At 42.9% G+C, this 21,096-nt stretch overlaps 1 protein-coding gene across 1 annotated transcript in view; it reads left to right on the top strand.

Moving 5' to 3' along the window:
* The window catches only part of RTKN2 (rhotekin 2), a 299,871-nt gene that overhangs the window by 230,356 nt on the left and 48,419 nt on the right, over positions 1-21,096 (top strand). Inside the window, exon 11 of the mRNA XM_078642689.1 lies at positions 6,398-6,499. Coding sequence (XP_078498815.1) covers positions 6,398-6,499 — 102 coding nt within the window. The remainder of the gene's footprint in view (positions 1-6,397; positions 6,500-21,096) is intronic.

Raw genomic sequence — 21,096 nt, 5'->3', positions numbered from 1 at the left:
TTTCCCCGCCTTGAAGGTTAGACAAATGTTTTGACTAAGGTCCTTTAACCAGGATAGACACCTGTGGAGCCCCTTCTTCCTTTGAATAAAGTGCGAATGGATACATTATTGGGGGCTTGGGCCAAACTGTGCTCCAGCCCACCAGTCAGTCGACAAATTGATAGGCGCCTTTGCCCTGCACTAGGAAACTCTGCTTTTCTTTCACAGCACCACTACCCTGAAACCTACTGGTGCAGGTTTCAACAAGCTGCGCTAATAGCAACACATTTCCCACACTCCCCCTGATAGGGAGTCTAAACAAGTGGAAACGTTTGGCAAACAAGTCTTTTCTTCTACCAGCTTGAACTTCTGCTCTGTTAACGCCAGCTGTTTGTTGGCACACAACTTCCACGTCCTTTGGGCCTCACCTCCTCCCGGGTCTGCCTGAAGAACTTCATCCTGTGCTCTCTCAGGTGATTAAAGATGGTCATGATGCAGCCAAGTTTTTTATTTGTTTATTTTTTTACAGAGTTTTATATAGCGCAAACTTGACCCGAATCTGGTATCAGAGCGCTTTACATAGCACCAGTTGTATTACATGAGGACACATTCATTTTTGTTATGCACGGGGAGATTAAGTGATTTTCCCAGAATCACAGGAGTCATTGCTGAGACTCGACCTCAGTTCCCCAGATTAGAAGTCTACCGTCCTAGCCGTTAGGCCATCTCCTCTCCCCCAAGTTAACAAATCTTTGCGTCTTGGACTAGCGTTGCCATTCACCTCTATGCATGGCTGTGATCGCCTGGGTTCTCTAGCGATGTCCAGCCCAACCTTGACGAACATGCCCTTTGATAGGACTCATCTGTTCAGGGACAAAGCTGATTCCGCTCTTGAGCGTCTTAAGGAGAGCAGGGCTACCACTCGCTCTCTGGGCCTTTCTACCTTAACTCGCCATCCTTACCAGTTCCCTCGCTCTTTTTTGTGTCTTTGGCCGAGGCATCCCTCACCTCCAGCCCCCACAAGGAACACAGCAGTTTTGCAGCAGAGGCCTAAGTGCCCACTGCTCTTGCGGCCAAGGTCAGCATGCCGACCAGCCTACCGACCAAAACCTCCTTAGTATGACCTTGCCGGGACCCCGCCAACTGGTGAGAGTCAGAGTCCACTGATTCTTACCGATTTGGCCAGGGACCAAGTCTAAAAGGTAGGTCCTACAGATTGTATGCAAAGTATACGCCTTACCAGTCCTTTCTTCCTCCCCACACCTTCCACCCCTCCTGTGATTGATGGAGGACCATCTCTCCATTTTGCTTCAGGAAGTGCAAGCCCTTTTGGCTAAAGGGCTGTCTGGAGGGTGCCAGTGAGAGAAGTAAGATCGGTTTGTTAATCCTGCTACTTTCTGGTGCCCAAAAAGGGTGGTGGTTTGTGGGTTATTCAAGGCCTGTGTCCTATCTACGCTTTCTTCCGGAAGGAGATATTCAAAATCCTTACTATAGGGCAGGTCTGACACTGGTGACTGCATGGTGGCATTGGGCATGCAGGACACTTATGCCCATGTATCAATCCTGTAAGCCCATTGGTGCTACCTGTGGTTTGTGGTGGGAGAGGCCCATTTTCAGTTCTCTGTGCTTCTCTTTGGTCTCACCAGCACCCCTCCGGTGTTAATGAAAGTTATGTTGATGGTGGCAGCACACCTTTGGAGGTCAGGGGTGCTAGTCGTCCCCTACCTGGACTACTGGCTGTTGATGGCAGCCCTGCTGCAGGTAGTAGTTAATCACCTTCAGACTACGGCGAACCTCCTTTTTATCTTTGGGGTTCCCTGTCAATATGCCGAAGTCACACCTGACTCATTCTCAAACACTTCCTTTCATTGGAGCTATTTTGAACACGGGTCGGCTTTGTGTCCAGGACATTCAGGCAATGATTCTTTTGTTTCAGCCTTGGTCCAGGTAATTAGTGAGGTCGACTCTGAGGCTGCTGGGAATGATTGCCTCCTTCATCCTGCTAGTTCATCATGCCATGTGGCATATGCGGCTCTGCAGGGGGCTTGAAGTCCCAGTAAGCCCAACATCAAGGGGACCTCTAAGACTTCTTTCAGATTTTGGAGGAAACTGGGCAAGATCCTATGTGATGTTTGGTGGACTGCAATTGGACCAGAAGCAGACCCCTCTACCTTCACCACCCAGAACTGATTAGGGCAGCCAACTTCGGTCTCCAGCAGAGTCCCGGCTTCACATCAACTTTTGGAGCTATGGACCATCTGTTTGACATTAAAACCTACACTCCAGCCATCAAGGTAAGGAAGGTGCAGCTGCTCAAGGACGACACTACCTCCATGTGGTACTCCAACAAACTGTTGTGGAAATGACTGGACGCTCTGGAATATTCCTGGTGATAAACCAAGTGGCAGTATGATTGAACACCAGAATGGACAAATTCAGCCATCAGTCCCTAGCAGATCACAAATGGCAGTTATACCCATAGGTGGCACAAGGTCTCTTCCTCGTATGAGGAGAACCTAGGTTCAATCTATTTGCAACCGCTGAGAATGTGCAGTGGTAGCACTTCTGCCAGTTTGAGTTTCCAAGTCGTCTCTCGCTTCAAGACTTATTCTGCCTTGAGGGGAACTCTGAATTCCTGTATGCCTGTCTGCTGCTGGCACTCCTTACCCGGATTCTCAAGAACAGCCGAACTGACCAGGCCCAAGTCCTCCAAGTGGCTCCAGATTGGGCACAGAGAGCATGGTATCCAGAATCCTGGGATTGAGCATAGGTTTTCCGATCTTGCTGCTCCACTGGAATGACCTGGTTCTGCACCTGGGCCTTTCCAGTCTCCATCTTTATTTGAAAACAGTTTACGTCTGTCATCACGACAAATTTGTGGTTTGATGCAGGTAACACCAAAATCTGCCCCTCTCCCCAACCACTACCACCACCACTCCTCCAGGTCAAGTTATGTGACCTACTTTTGTTTGTTCGGTCTCTTGCGCAAGAAGGCTCTACATTGGGCACAGTTACAGGTTATCATTCTGCCCTTTTGTTGTCCTTGTGGTTGCAGATCAGCTCTTGTTGTTAAAGTCACCAGTTGGGATGCGATTTATGAAGGGGCTTCAACACATTTCCCCTTCTTACTTTATCATGCCCCTATGGAACCTTAATCTGGTCCTGATTAATCGGATTTTCATTCCGTTCAAGCTGCTTCACAACTGTCATTTACGACTGCTTAGTATTAAGATTGTGTTCCTCATCACCATCACCTCAACACGGTGTTTGAGTGAGCGTCTGGCTCTTTGTGTCAGTCCACCATACACTTCCTTCTTCCGAGACAAACTGGTTCTGTAGACTCTGACATCCTTCCTGCCAAAAGTTGTAACGCTGTTCTACAATGGTCAAGCTGTCATCTTGACGGTATTCTATGCCTTGCCTCACTCCTTTATGGAGGAGGAAAGACTCCATTGCTTGGACACCAGGAGAACGCTGACCTTCTACATAGATCGTACTAAAGACCACCAGGTGGACAATTCACTTTTCATGGAGTTCTCTTGAGCGAATAAAGGAAAGACAGTGCAGAAGAGATCCCAATTGTGCTCTGCCTTAAGGTCTGCTATGAATTGGCAAAAAAGCAGCCTCTGGAAGGATGGTGTGCTCATTCTACCAGGACCAAAGCTGCTATCACTGTTTTGGCACACAGGGTCCCTGTCCTAGACATTTGCCAGGCAACTATAAGTATGTCCCTCCATACATTCATGAAGCATTGTTGTCTGGACAGTTTGGTTAGCTGAGAAAGGCATTTTGTCTATTTGGTTCTGCTGGACTTTCTGGTTTAAATCCATTCACAGACCCTCCTCCAAATGGGTATTGCTTTGGTGTATATTCAAAAGGTGAGACAAACAAGTTATTTAACTTCGGTAACAGTTTTTCTGGTATAGGCTCTAGCAGCAGATTTCTCACCAATTATGTCTATTAATAAGATTCCAAGTCTAGGAATCTTCACATTGTCTACCAATTTGGGTTTTTGAGCTCTACTTCTGGGAATGCTGGCCGTCTCAAAAGCAACTGATGTCAGTGCAAGGGAGTGGTGCCTATAGACTCCGCACGCCATTTCTGTAGTGGAATGGTGTCAGTGCAGAGCCGTACCGGTGGGGGAGGGGGGGGGCCTTCCAGGGCACGAAGGTACTACAAAAAAATTTCAGAATCCAGTCTGCCTCCTGGGAAATATTCGAAAGGTAAGGAATTTGTGGCTAAATAGTCTCTACCAGAAAGGGCACTGCTGTTCGTCTAGTTCACTGATACTCAAAGTACGGACCTTCTGACCTTTACATGTGGCCCTCTGGTCAACAGCAGTTCTGGGCTGCTGTTTACTTAACTCAGCACGAACATAAAAAATATGCTAAATAGGATCATTGGGTAACCTAAACTCAAAGGAGGCTTTGAGCCCGGCCATTACCTACTATTGGTTGGCTTCATAGTCCACTCATTTCCTTGTTTCTCATTGGTCAGTGCTTGCTGGTGTCCATTTCTTCTTTGTGTTTCTCTCTTCGATGATGCATGGACAAAGTACTGATGTTTTCTTTTTTAGTGTCCTTCCAGTTCTCACGCTTGGATTGAGGCACTTTGACACTGTAACCACTGACTAATTTAATGTTTAAAAGCTCCACCGCGTACTGCAGTGACAACTTATTTAATGTTTAAAAGCACTTTGTTTTCCAAAGGTTATCTTTAGTACAAAGCTGCTTCTATCTTCTCAAGGGCGATACTGTAGCCATGGACTTAATGTTTAAAAAATTCTTTATTTTCAACATGCCTATTTACCTTTTTTTTTTTTATAGCAGTGTGTGGGGTTTTATTTTTTCTTTCCTGTGCCTCCTCTGTGCACTAACATTTTAGTAACAAAGCAGTTCATACCATATGTTATAATGACATACCATACTAGACAAGGTCAGGACATACCATACTAGAAAATGACAGGCCATACAATATCACAACAAAGCATAATATAAAATTACAGAAATAACCATCCCATACTGTACAATAGGTGGACTTACATTGTCATACTATTCAATTAAGGCAATACTGTACTATACAATTACAGGCAACATACCAAACCATGCAGTTATGCCGCAGTATACTATACAATAACAGACCATGCTATATATTATATATTGAAGGGCATACCATAACCCACTACACAATACAGATGGGCAATAACATACAATACAATCATGTCATAACATACCATATTATACAATAACAGGTCGTGCAATGCCATACTATACAATAACGGAACATACCATACAATCACCGACAAGGCCATACCATACTATACAATACAATGACAGGCTACACAAACCATACTGTGGCAGGCCATACCATACATTACCATACTATACAGTGACAAGCCAAAATTACCACACTAAACCGTGGCAAGCCATACCATACTAAACAATACAAATCAAAAATGGACCATGCCATATTATTCAAACACATACCATACCATACCATCCCATACTACACAGTGGCAGGCCATACCATACTATGCAAGATAACAAAAAGCCAATAGGTCTTGTGTACGCAAGACAATTGGCTTTGCCAATACTTGGAATTGGTATAGAGGTGTTAATTGTTGATATCCATCATTTGACAACGGCTCGCATGCAGTAATTCAACTGTTATTAGCTAAGTTGAACAGCACAGTGGATTTTTTGACAAAGTTGATCTCAAACAGATTTTTGAGGATCATAACGTGACAGTGTTTTGATTTGTGAACTATGTGCATTACTTTTTACACTTGAAAACATATTAATTGCTCTTTAATAACACCTTAAAATTATCAAAATAATCTGCAACTAAAAATTCAATATTTAATGTAGTTTTAATGATTATCAATTCCTGATGTTTTAGTCTCAAACTTCACCCCACTTTCCTTGGGATAGTCCTTAAATACGCAACCAAATTAGCCCTGAGAATCGAGGAGGACTTTGAAGCCCAGCTTTCTTTGAGGTTTAATATCCCAATGCCTTGGCCAGTATAGTAGAAAAGCTCTCCTGTCTTTGATGCTTGCAAGTGGTCGATATAATTTCAGCGATACAGGAAAAAGCCTGATAGTGGAAGGGCGATTTTATATACAGTCTGTAGCAAAGAATCAATAACTGATGCGGACTGTGCTGATGGGGCACAATGGCTATGTGGGTTTTCATAAGGTCCATCTCATAAACTTCATAGGGAAGGCTTGCTGGGGATTCTCATTGGATTCATCAATGATTATTTTGTCTTTATTAAAGTGCCTTTTAAGCCCGCTATCATTTGTAGGATGTTTGTTTTTAAACTTGTAAGTGAAGCAAGTCATTCTGTTTATTCTGTAACGCAACCAGGTGTACATTTAAGTTGACAGTTCTGTTAATCTAGTTACCTTCCCTTCTAGGTCAATGGAAATATTGTTCCGAACGACTGGATGTTCGGATATCACCCCATAATCCCCCATTGTTCTTGACAAAGGAGGCAACCTCAGTCTACCACGATATGAGTAAGTTCACTATGTATCTTCCAAGCTGTAGTGCCATGCTATAATCTAGACCATGCTTCTCCAATGAGTAGCTCTGGATCTACTTATGTCACCAGCTACATCCAAGTACCTCTCCTGTGTGCTGTCCAGTCTACTAAATTAGAAGCTTTAGCTTGGCTGAATTAATATATGTATACCGAAATTGAGTGTAGGTATTTGAGACAAAAATGTTTGTATTTTCACTGCTTATAAGCTGATGTTTGGAGAAAATGGCTGAGTTTCTAAAATAAATGTAAAGCTGGCATTTAAGTGTTAAATCATGTGGCGTTGGGCGTATTGTTGCCTTGCTGCTAGGGGTATTGCTGCTGCTACTGCTATTACCCATGTGAACATATTCCAAATTGACAATGCTTTTTTACATTACTGCTGGCAACTGCCTGATACACTGTGGGGATCACTGCTAGTAATCTTGCAGGTAGTAGCCCCTGAAATTAATTTGTCTGATGTAGTCTCTTTCTTACAAAATTAATAATAGTAGCTTGGTGTGATTTTCATTAAACATAAGTAGCTCTTATCACTGAAAAGGTTGAAGATTCCTCATAGAGACTGCCTCAAAGAGTTTAATTTAACTTCACATGGTACTATTCGTGAAGAATGTGTTTAGAAAACAGACACAGTTGTATGTTTTAATAGGCTTCTGATTTATGTTTACTTACAAGTTAGTGAAATGCACCTTAATCCTGGTTTTTCTATGAGATCCTTCTTTGGCGAGATGTTGGAGGCCATATCATAGGTATTTTGGCAAGTGAGAGAGGGCTCCGTGAAGAGTAAGTGAAGAGTAATACGCTGGAAAGCCCACTAAAGGTCATTATGAAATTAATGTATTGCCTAACACTGGAGGATACACTAAGGTACATTAAACGTTTTGTGTGAGAGCCCTAAAAATCTCCAAAGCTCTGTGAAGATAATTGGTGTTTTAAAAAACATAATTTGAACCTGTTCATGTAACATTACAAATAATGAATACAGGATTTAACATTTCAATGTGTAACAAACAAGACCATTTAAAACAGATCTAAAATCAGTGTTGAAGTTGATCACAAGTGTACAGTCTAAGTTTGTCTTCTAACACCAATTCTGTACAGTTCAATGTGCGACCCCCTAATGTGACCATGATGAAACTCTCTTCACTTATTATGTGTGGAATCACCATGTTATATGTATTTTCTTTATTTCTTTTGCTATTTCCCTGGTGACTCAAACCTTTGCCTAGATTTGTAATATAGCTACTATTACAACTTTATTTTCCGCTGGTTTTCACCATTCCGACTCTCCTCAATGGTTGATCTTGGGCTCTTCCTTAATTTGTTGTCAGCTAGTATTTCCTATACCCCAGGTGCAAAAGGCATAAACAGAAAATGTACAATCATTTCTTTGTGATATGGAGAATATAGCCATTTGACAGAATTTTGCATATATTCTCATTTACCGTTGTGAATGCTTGGGATCCGGTGAAAATAATATTCTTTGTTTCCTAATTGTGTTCATCTTGCATCCAGACCATTTTATTATCCACCCTGTTCTGCCCATTGCTAGTAATATTACTTTGCTATTTTAACTTCTGCCTTAATTTGGATACTAGGTTTGTCCCAAAAGCTCCAATGACCAAGGGCAGTAAATTATTCCCTCACATGCTCAAACCACGTGAGAAAACCTGCTTCTGAGATCCCTACCAATTATTTCAAAGAAGTTCAAAATCCATAATAGTTTATTAGACTGTAATCTTATGCACAAAAAAGGATTGGGTCTCTGCGCTGACGCTGTTTCCTGTAATAACCAATTCTATCAAACTAACTTCTGTTCTTTCCATGTCAACTATTCTAAATTGATAAGGACCCCTTCTTCTGCGTCATAAAAAGATGTCATCACATGGGATTTGTAAAACTCAATGTAGGACCCACCTTTATGTCCTACAAAATAGGGTGTCCTGTCTGTAATCATGCTTTGAAATAGACCCAGGAGTCCAATACATTCCCCTAACCACGGTCCTTATTTACATAATCTGGGCATTTTCCCTTTCATTTACTACCGTTAAAGTAGTCCTTTATAAATTGACAACTAAACTTTGTTTTCCATTTTTCACTGAACCTATCTAAGATGTTTTGCAATCTCTTATTTGTATAAGATTGGTAACAGTGGGTCATCCGCAAAGCAGTGGAAACCTCAAATTGCCTGTTTGTCTAGGTACGTCATGCAAATATGGTTGAAGATCACTTAAACAGTCTTTAATCTTTGCATTAATGATGTACTGAGAGCCTGTTTGCCTGCTCCAGTTCTTGACCTATTTCATTGGTAATGTTGCGAGAAAGTGCCCTCTTTCTGCATGGTTGCCCCCACTTTTTGCTGAACTGCTGATGTGCTTTGACTGAGTGTGCCCTAGGCTCCTTCCAACAGGTACCCAGGGCCTATGTTCTTTCTCTAAACCTGCATTAGAAAACAAACCCAGTTGGCATCTCTGGCCACAGGTTGGCCCCAGGTAAATGGTTACACAGGGCCACAGGGCACTGTGACCAGGGAAGACCGCTAAGGGCTGCAGCACTTATTGTGCCACCCTTAGAGGCCCTGTACCCTTACACACTGCCTTTGCAGGCTGCGTGTTTTAGTGCAGAACAAAGTGAAGAGTCAACAGGGTACACATCCCTGTGTGCCATGTCATGCCTACAGCCCACTGCCCTGGCATCGATCAGTCAACCCTCTAAATGGGTGTACTAAACCTGTGGTGAGGGTACAGGTGCATGAGCCCTGTACCCCTTACAGTGTTTAAGTCCATTCTTAAACATTGTAAGTGCCGTGCTGCCATTAGGAGTAAATGGTGCTGGGAGTCTGTCATTACGAATTCCACAGCCCCATAATGGCTACACTTAAAACTGAGAAGTTTGGCATCAAACTTCTCAGCACATGAAACCCACACTGATGCCAGTGTGGGATTTAATGTAAAATGCACACAGAGGGCATCTTGGATATGCCCCCTGAAAAATGACCTTCCACTAGTGTCCAGGCTGTGTGGCTGCTTCAAGCTGCCATCACCAGACATGTTTCTGGACCCCTGGGTTGAGAGTCGGCTGCTCTCGGGGGGCCTGAAACAATGCACATCGTGGGATGAGGTGCCATGCCTCCTCCCCCAGGATGGGTAAGGTCCACGAAGGGGAAGCTTCAAAGGCTTCCACCTTTGTGAGCTTCCCCAGGCAGCTTGCTGCTTTCAGCAACTGACCCCCACTTTGGGCGGGAGAACCGGCAGGAAAAACAAGTGAGGAAGAGGTGAGGTCACCTCTACCAACTCTCCCACGGCGAGGTCCCAACCTTTCACCTACCTGTGACACACCTAAATCTAGTATTTAGGGGCACCCCTGAACCTTGCTTCCTCCGACAAGCAATCGGACGAAGAAGTGAAGGACCGAACAGCCATGCCAAAGCTAACGAGGAGGACGCCCACTGACTTGGTCTTAGCCCTACTAGCCTGTCCCCACCTCGAACCTGCTCCAGCAAAATCCCGGTGTGGCTTCCGACACCAAAACAGCACTCTGCATCTGGCTGCCCCAGTGCAGCTGAGGGTGCATCTTTTGTGCTGGCCTAAACCCCCATTTGCCCTGAGCTTAAGTCCAAGAGCTTTGCTCCCACAACCCTGTGGCCTGCTCGTCAACAGCCACCAACCGGAGGCCCCCTATCCCCCATTGGGTAGCATTGGGCCTCAGCAATCTGCACCCGGCCGTTGAGGGAGTAACAAGAGTGCATCCTTGACCCTGAGAGATCCCTGAGTCTAACCCCTGAATACCAACTCCCACAACAAAGTACTTACCTTTTGAACCAATAACACTATTTTCCTCCATAGGATAACATTGACTGTTTTTCGATTAAAAGTTTCTAAGGGTGGAGTTGGAAGATCAAATCCTTTTACAATTGTACTAAATAACAAAAACGCTTTTACTTACCTGTTTACAGGAAATTTCCCAGTGTAGTATCCAGGTATACTACACTGTGTAAGAAAAGTAATCGGAAAGTAATGTACTGGACTTTTTACTAAAAAAACAATTCAAAGTATATGTACCGTATTTCCAAAGCATTGCATTTCTCAGTAACAGTACTGTAAAACAAAACAAAGTGCATATACAATTACAATCCAAACTGTGTTACAACTGTATATTTAATGCAAAGTATTTCACTTACCTGTGCCAGGCTTGCTTGGTTCTAGGAAATAAAATAACTAAAATAATATTTTTATACGAAAACAATTGGTCTGAAGTTCAATCCTTGAGTATGTGAATTCATTTGCTGACTGAGTGTGTACAACAAATGCTTAACACTGTCCTCTGATAAAGCCATACTGCTCGACCACACTACTACAAATAGAGCGTGAGGGGCTATCTACTTTACCTCTGCTTACCTTTTGGGTTCCACTGGACTCTGTGCATACTATACTTCACTTTGGTATAGTATATACAGTGTCAGCTTCTTACAAATGTATATTCCAAAGAACTATACATACATGGACCTACAGCAAGTTAACGTCCCAGTATGCACTGAAAAATCCAAAATCGCTATAGCACGTATTTTCAGTATCAATTTCATACTAGAGTGAAATGGTATTGAGAAAATGTAGACATAGGATTACGTCTTTAACTCGGTAAGGACAAAAGATTGGCTTTTATCCTTTAAGTTGCCCCATAACCTAACTTATAGGATGCATGAAGCCCTCTTACTTTAAAATTAATAAAAAAGCTGTATGTTAAGATCAAGATTAGCTCTTAAGTAGTTATATCTGTCAGTGTTGCAGTTCTATATACCATTTCCAACTACCTAATTTTGATACAATATAGTAAGTTTGGTTCAACATATTTTGCAGTGATATGCATCTACAACCAAACCTTAAAAGCGTATTCTAAGGAGGAGATGTCAAGGTTGTAAATTTTGATATGTAATTACACATCTTTATCAACAGCACTACTAAATGTATAACTATACCCTATTATTTTACGTCCTCATAAATTACCTTCACCAGCATACATCAAAGCTTTCCAATTCAATACTTTGTCCTAAGCACCTATCTAGAACACTAACCGTCCATAGCACTAGATGGATTGCTTCAATGGAACAAGCCTGTCTAACCCTTAAATAGGATTTCCACAGTCTACTTTTGACCATTTCTCCAAGAGTAATCTAAATGGCTGCACATTTAATTCCATAAGTAAGGATGGTTTGGGTCTTAGATCTATAGATCTTCTGCAGTTCATCTAACGTGCGGTGGCCAAGGGCTGTAAAGAAAAGTAGGAAAGACAAGCCCTATTGAAAAGTCTTTACTCATTTCACCATAATTGTGTCCTTTGTAGATAAGTCAGTTTAAAATAATACTTCTAAATAGACCCAATGTTTTACAATCGCCACCCTTTCATTGTTGGTGACCCCAGAAACGAAATTACCAGGCTTTTATTCCTGAAAAATTTTACTCTTTGATTTATGTAAATTGAATAATGATGCTTAACTTCAAATTAATTTTATACAGTCAGTTTCCTTTAGCAGAGTAGTATTTCACGGCACACATTATTGTTGACATTGCTCGGTTATATGTCAGAGTTGTGCGTTACTAAGTTAGCCACCGACTACTCACTTTTGCTATTTTCCTACTGTATTTCTTCTCAGAACCTCGTTTGCATTTATGGATAGTTGATACTTTAAAAATTTGAGTGCCTGCCTGTAATTATGGGAGACAGTCCATTTTTCATTCTTGACCGTTTGTTACCTGTCTCTTGTGTCCCAGTGGCATCACATAACATCTCTTTTGATTCCTCTACACGCTAGTATTTTACATTCAATGCTTATCCTGGATTAAGCTGGGAAGATTCTATATTGGTCATTTGTTTATTATTAAAGGTGCATATGGTATTTTCTATCATGCATTTCAAACATAGCTTCCCTCCTGTGTCTTAGATCTTTCTCTTCCTGACCTAACTTGAGTAGTGGTTCTCTGGTCTCGCCCATGAAGAGTGGCTCCAGTTCCTTTCTCTCCCACGTCTATTTCCACAAACATAGGTGAATGGGCTCATGGTTACACAATGTATGATGTCTAGGTGGGTGAGTAGGTTGTCTGGATTGTCTGCTTCTGCATTCAGTTCATGGCACATCCGCCAAAAGGCATTTTCGAGAGAATGTGGCCTAATGTCAGTCTGTGCTCATGTCATACCACATCAGCATCCCACTTGCTGTTAGAACTCCCTCTTGTAAAGCTGGAGTATTTTGGCACCCTGTGGTTGTGATGAGAGGATCTGTTGATAGTCCATTCTTCTGTTCAATTCAACCAGTAAAGCACCAGATTATCATTGGCTGTACCTGCATATAAAATCTGTCTGGAAAATATATTATTTGATTATTCTAAAACTATCAATTCCTTCCTCTCTCTTCCATGTCTTTGGTTCCGGCTAAAACCATTTTAAGGAAATACTTGGGTAGTGGTTGCCTGGCCGGCATCACACAAATGTTCCCCTGCTTCCCTGGCCGACAACACACATCTCCTCCCCCCCCCCTTACACACACACACACACACACACACACACACACACACACACACACACACACACACACACACACACACACACACACACACACACACACACACACACACACACACACACACACACACACACACACACACACACACACACACACACACACACACACACACACACACACACACACACACACACACACACACACACACACACACACACACACACACACACACACACACACACACACACACACACACACACACACACACACACACACACACACACACACACACACACACACACACACACACACACACACACACACACACACACACACACACACACACACACACACACACACACACACACACACACACACACACACACACACACACACACACACACACACACACACACACACACACACACACACACACACACACACACACACACACACACACACACACACACACACACACACACACACACACACACACACACACACACACACACACACACACACACACACACACACACACACACACACACACACACACACACACACACACACACACACACACACACACACACACACACACACACACACACACACACACACACACACACACACACACACACACACACACACACACACACACACACACACACACACACACACACACACACACACACACACACACACACACACACACACACACACACACACACACACACACACACACACACACACACACACACACACACACACACACACACACACACACACACACACACACACACACACACACACACACACACACACACACACACACACACACACACACACACACACACACACACACACACACACACACACACACACACACACACACACACACACACACACACACACACACACACACACACACACACACACACACACACACACACACACACACACACACACACACACACACACACACACACACACACACACACACACACACACACACACACACACACACACACACACACACACACACACACACACACACACACACACACACACACACACACACACACACACACACACACACACACACACACACACACACACACACACACACACACACACACACACACACACACACACACACACACACACACACACACACACACACACACACACACACACACACACACACACACACACACACACACACACACACACACACACACACACACACACACACACACACACACACACACACACACACACACACACACACACACACACACACACACACACACACACACACACACACACACACACACACACACACACACACACACACACACACACACACACACACACACACACACACACACACACACACACACACACACACACACACACACACACACACACACACACACACACACACCCCCTCCCCCTCCTCTCTCTCGGTGGTTTTGTGGGTTGCCCGGCTTCCTGACCCTAATACTACAAGATGTAGAATGGTTATAGGTTAAAATTCAGATTCGGCCAAAGCTGTTTTAAATTATTTATGCTATTTAAGTGTTAACGTTTCAGCTGCATTGAGAAGCACAAATAGCTCATTAATCTTGGATGCCTGCATTTAACAAAATTCATTCATTCTGCTCTGATTTTTCAAAATAAACCGTTACCATCACCAGAGATTAATTCTGATCTGCGGCATTTTCGAAAGAGATGAGACATAAATATGAGAGTTTGAATGTTTAAGAGGGGTGGTGCTCTTGCCAGGAGTATGATGTGCTTTTTGTGGAAGTGTGGTGGGGCCCTGCACGTGCGTGGAGTGTCACATTTGTTTGAGTGATAAGGAAGAGGGGTAATGTTCATGGTCCACTTACTTACCAAAACACACATCTTATGTGTGAGGCACACACTATCCCATAACTGCTGAAAGGAGAGCTGTCTGTACCACTGAAGATATAGCAGTAGTATTGCAAGAGACCAGTACTGTCCTATTGGGAATATAGCAGCCACGTTGAGAAGTGGCACTGTAAGGACAGCAGCCCTGCTCAAAACATTATAGGTATTTACTAATAGTTGAGCAGCTCCAGTGAAGTCCTAGTATTGCACCCATAAAATATGGTATCCATTATAAAAAAGAAATTGATCATTTAAAAAAAATAAAGCACTAGATAATTTAATGCAAACTTTCAGCTCGAAAACCACAAATGTACCCATTTTCAAAAGCCTATTCCTGTTCCACACCTCCTTACTTCCACCCCGTTCCCACAGCCTGCGAAACGTTTGAAAGTAGTCTATTCATTATACAAACTAAAAAATACCAATGCTGCCGAATGAAAAAGTACAACCATATCCATACTTTTACTGTTGCATGGCCCATATATCTTGATGAGAATTGGCCCATATCTAAGAGGGGGTGCATTAAAGTGTGATGGCTTTTTTAGTGTGTACAGCAGTGTGATGAGGTACGATCTGTTGAATGTTTGTGTTCCTGTGGCTCTTGATTGAAGGTCCCATCTGAGTGTATGGAAAGGGTCATAAATGATTAAGGAAAACTTTGACACTTAATAAACTCTGTGCAATTTCGGGTACTCCATCCAAAGCACTTAATCTACCAGTAACATAAGGGCTTTCAACACACATTCCATTAAGAACATCAAGTATATTAACAAGGGACTAGTGGACAGGTCAGTGATCACTAGCAAATAATTAGCCAGTCTATACCAGATATTCATTACTTTAATTAAACATTTTCTGGTCTGTGGATAGAAAATCTACACCGCATATTTATGAAGAAAATAACAGACCTCATAAATGAACAGGATAAAAAAACACAATTACAGATGTGTGGAACTGCTGTCTGAGTGTAAAACATCTAAAAAGTTCGGATATAGTACTTGTAATTTACTACAGAGTGCACTCCTTCATATTATAGTTGTTTAAATTAAACACAATCTTCACAACTTAAGGCGACCTGTTTCAGCCTATGTGCAGGATTTAATCTGGCTTTCATCTCACCTATAATTTTGCTTAAAGTATTATGAGAACATTTCACTGGATTTTCTCACCTCAAAAATACTCAAAAATAAAATGCATACTGTGACTATACTTGCATAATAGTCCTTAAAGGTATTGTTTATCCTCAGACCAGTTATGTTAATAAAAAAAAAACATAGATTTTTATTCATCAAGAATATTGAACTGAACAGGGCCATATTTATGCCATGAATGTGTTGATAAAATAGCCAGTAAAATGTTTAAGTCCTAGCTATTGTGGTAATATTTCATTACTATCGCAACACCTTAGCTGCTCTTTGCTTCTCATTAAAGTAGTGGATGTTTAATTCAAGAGCACTTGGTCATAAATAAACATCCCCACTTAAAAGATTTTAGAGAGAGGCAAACTGCTCCTATTTCAATCAACTACCATTATGTGTCCCCATACACTGGTGGTAGGCCTGTGTTTGGGGTGATCTGCTTGCATAACAATGACAGTCATACTTGAGGGTAATCGGTTAAATAGCCCCAAGGTGCAGGGTGGGGGTGAGAGGGGTGGATGTCTGGTCTTAACTACAACATATGTAAGGGGCACTGGTTTTTAAAGTTATCCAAAAGGAACAGACAGTTGCTTTCAGGCTGCTTTATTAAGCAAAGTGTTTACGTACTATATATATATCTTTATACATCTATCTCTATCTATCTATATATATAGATGGGTAGATATCGCACCGAAAATTCCCCACAGTCATGCTTCAGCAGGTAAAGATGAGCCACACCGATTTGCTTTCGTGAGTATATCTTAATGTCAGATGGCAACCGAAACAAGCATTTGCAATGCAATAGGTCTCGCATTTGCGAGAGTTTGAGCTATTTTTATTGTAAATGATATTGCCTTTCATTTATGTTTTAGTTTTTGTAACAGAAATAAAAGCCATTGTCATTTACAATGCCAATAGGTCAAACTTGCGTAAATGCGAGACCTATTGCATTACAAATGCTTGTTTAAATAAACTTCTTATGTAACTGTTAGTCACCAATTGATGCCTTTCATAAATCTATTGAAGGACCTACATTTTTCTTTAGTTATAGGTGGACCAGGCCTCGCTTCAGTCTAAACATGGGTGTGGGTTGTGTTACCTTAAATGATTTACTTTGTTTACTATGATTCAGTAAACAATAATACGGGTAAACAGCAATGCTTGCGCCTATTCTCACAGCTGCAATCAAAAGTTGTAAATATATGCGCTGATGCTTTCCTCCTAAATTTTGATTAGATTTCTCAGTTTTTTTTTTTTTTCACCCTGAGTAACCATGTACATGTATTCAAGTCACAGATTAATGAGAATTCCTGAAGCCACACATTTACTTCTGTGGATGGTCTTGAAAAACGCAAGTCACCAGAGTGAATGTGGCTGGAATGTGTTAAAAACTCGTGGATTTTCAGTGTAAGTAAACTCTATATTCAGACTTTAATCTCTGCAGAGTTTGATTTGGAGTCTGGATCTGGGAATTGCAGGAACAGGTGGAATGTGTGCACCGAGGGAGTGAACTTAGTATGCATAAGGCTTTGTGAATCAGTCGATTTGAAGCATTACAGGCTTCTAAGTGTGTGTGTCTAAACGTCATCCTAACTTAATGACAGCAAACATTTTAAATCAGTCACCGTTTGTGCATGCAACAGTCCACTCAAAAATACCTGTTGCATATTTCACTGCCACTGCGATACGATACAAAAGCTTTATTCGAGGATTATACTCATAAAAGCACAAACATACATTTAAAATACATCGTTAAAAAATGTTTCCTCATTGAATACAGTAATTTTTAAAAAAAGAATCATGGCGACATTGGACAATTAGTCATAGCAAGGAAGCAACATAAAACTTTGGTACATGATTGCACAAAACCAAATATAACACCCCATTCAATATACTCTAGAGAAGGGCCCTCCGTCTAATAGACCATGCCCACCCCAGGTACTTAGCTGTTGCTAGGACTACAGGCATGTGGGTGGAAGTGCAAATGATTTGTAAGGGCTCAACACCCCTGGATGTCCCTAAATTTTTGCAAACTGGGATTAACCATGCTTTTCTCTGGGTTGCATAAGCTTTGCAAGAAAATAAAAAGTGGCCTATGCTTTCTTTTGGTGCACCACAAGCTAGACAGAATAAGGTGGAGGAACTCCTCCACCTACCTGTCAGTGATCTCAATGGAAGAGCACCAGCTCTTAACTGGAAAAAAAGCTTCCTGTCCACAGGGTTGGTTATACTGTCCCAATAGGGTTCCAAAACTGGATACAGTTTAGCTTCCACAAAGCTCCCCGTCATTGAGTCAGATTTAGTTTTGTTCCAAACTCTTTCAGCAACCCGATCCCAATATAGATCTTTAATCGCTTTTTTGCTTGGAAAGAGTTCCCCGGTTGGATTATCCCATAAATTTGAGAGAACAAGATCGCCTAAGGCAGACCTGAGATTTTTTAGCCAAACTATCTTGTGAAAGGTATCAGCTTTTATTATGGCCAAGAACCCCTCTGCATAGTGCCGGATCTCCGGGGTGGTCCAGAGGCGTCTCCAATAGAGAATCGGGCGCAACCTCGCCAAGTCACTAACTGCTCTTTTCCCTAGGTCAAGACCAAGGGGAATCAGTGGGGTACTCTGCGGGAGTCCTGTAATTCCCCTAAAAAACCTGTTCTCAGATATCTGCAGGGGGAGGAGCTTCCCAAAACCCCACAGCTCTGCCCCGTAAAGGGCAGACCCAAGAGCCTTGGCATCATATACTGCCAAAGCGGGTTTTATTGGTTTAGACTTAGATTTTTTGTGTTCCACCCGAAGTGCCCCCGAAATCTGTTGGTGCCTCAGGACCGCCATTTCTATGTGCTGGCCCCATCTCGAGTCATTTGTTATCTGTATCCCGAGATGGGTAAATACAGTTACCACTTCTAGCAGACAGTTATTCAGTAATATTTTTGGTCCAGGTCTACGTTTTGGTGTAAAGACCATCAGCTTGGTCTTGCCCACATTGACTTCCAGGCCGTGCTCCCCGCAAAAAGAGTCAAATATATTCAAGGCTCGCTGCAGGCCGCATGGAGTTTTAGAAAGAATTAGCGTATCGTCGGCGAGCATCAGGATCGGAACCCTGAGGCCCGCCAACGATGGCGCATCTACACTGGCGTCCAACATTCGAGCCACTATCCCATTTATGAATAATGAGAAAAGCAGGGGAGCCATTGCGCACCCTTGGCGCACTCCTCGATCGACCGGAAAGTCAGCAGAGGATTCGCCATTCGTACCCCATTGAATTTTGGCGAAGTTGCTCTCATGTAACCTCATTATCAGGGTAAGTAGCTCTGCCGGAAGGCCCATTTCGCTCAGAACTGCCCAGAGTTTTCTCCTTAGGACCAGGTCGAAGGCAGCCCGCAGGTCGACAAAAGCAACATGCAGGCTGCCCTCGCCAAGCACCACCGTCCCCCACTGTAGCAGAACAAAACGAAACACCTGGTCAACTGTACTGGTGGCCCTCCGAAAACCAGCCTGATAAGGGGACAGAGCATTGTTCTCGTCAACCCAATCCATCAATTTATTGACCACCATCCTACCTACCACTTTTTGGACAGTGGCAATCAAGCTTATCGGCCTGTAGTTAACTGGAAGAGACCGGTCCCCTTTTTTATATATGGGTATAATGATCGCTCCCCTTCACAATTCCGGGACGACCGATCCCTTTGCAATGGCATTTCCCAAAAGCAGTATATATCTGGCCCACCTAGCCTTATCATTAATGAAAACATCAGCTGGAACGCCGTCTATACCCGGGGCCCTTCCCCCGGGGACAGTGCATAGAGCATCTTCAATTTCTTTGAGGGTGAATAAATTCCCAGTAGAATATACAGCTGAGATTACTTCCACATCCTTGTACTGTGTAATCTCGGCATACTGGGGTTTAAAATGATCTACCCAGGCACCCTCTGGAACATTTGTTACCGGGTTTGTCTGGGATTCCACCTCTACCCCACTTGACAATATTCCAGAATAACCTGGAATCCTTAGGCCCCGAGGCCTTCTTTAAATCTGCCCAGTGTTGTTCGTCCCATGATTTTTTAGCTAGGGATAGGCTGCCCTTATAATGCTTTCTGGCGCCACTGATCACTACCCGATCCCTAGTCTGGATTGCTCTACCCAAGCTTATCCTAGCTTCCCTGCACTGATGATTGTACCACTTGGCTAGACTAGGTGGTTGTTTGCCATTGGTCTTACGGGGCCTCTGGAAGTGCGGTTTTATAAGGGAAAAGAGTCTATCGTGAATATCAGTTATTTCCCTAGACAATGGGATTACTGGAGTTGCATCCTCCATAGCGGTGATTGCAATATCCACCTCAGAAGTTATAAATGCCATGGATTCCACATTAGCCAGTACACTTGGCCATTTCAATCTACGCATGTCGTTGGTTATATCCGGCAGCGGACCTTTGGTCAATTGAAGATTCTTTATTGTGCCCGGCCACCAGTTATGGGCCACGCAGAGGGGATTGTGATCTCTCCAATCTACCCTTTATTTCCATGTCGTAAACTAGATGCCACAAGTTCAGGCTACAAAGGACATAGTCTATCCGACTTTGGCTACGGCCATTGTCGAATGTACAGATGCCTCCCCTGTCACTTTTAGTTCTCCCATTTAGAGCTCTCAGTCCCTGTTCCAGGCAGATGGCATTCAGTCGTATTATGTCGGTTGTCCACCGCCTAACAGGGGCCAGATCTAAAGTTGGGACGCCCCATTGCATATCTTCCTCTCGCCCCAAGGGATCATCAGAGACATCTAGGGGTTCAAAAGTCCTGTTTTGGTCACCAGCAACTATAACTCTGTTGACAACGGACTGCTTTTCCAAAAGAGAGGACAGAGCCTCTATGATAGGTGACTTCCCTCTATTGCTGCCCCTAACATAGACATTATAAATGTCTAGTCCTTCCCATTGGTCTGATACCATTCTTATCATTTGGATATCATTGCAACCCGATTTCACCACTTTAATCGTTACGGGTAGTCCT

The sequence above is a fragment of the Lissotriton helveticus genome, chromosome 5_1 (assembly GCF_964261635.1).
Source record: "Lissotriton helveticus chromosome 5_1, aLisHel1.1, whole genome shotgun sequence".
Taxonomy (NCBI): domain Eukaryota; kingdom Metazoa; phylum Chordata; class Amphibia; order Caudata; family Salamandridae; genus Lissotriton; species Lissotriton helveticus.
This window is presented reverse-complemented; position numbering and strand designations above follow the sequence as displayed.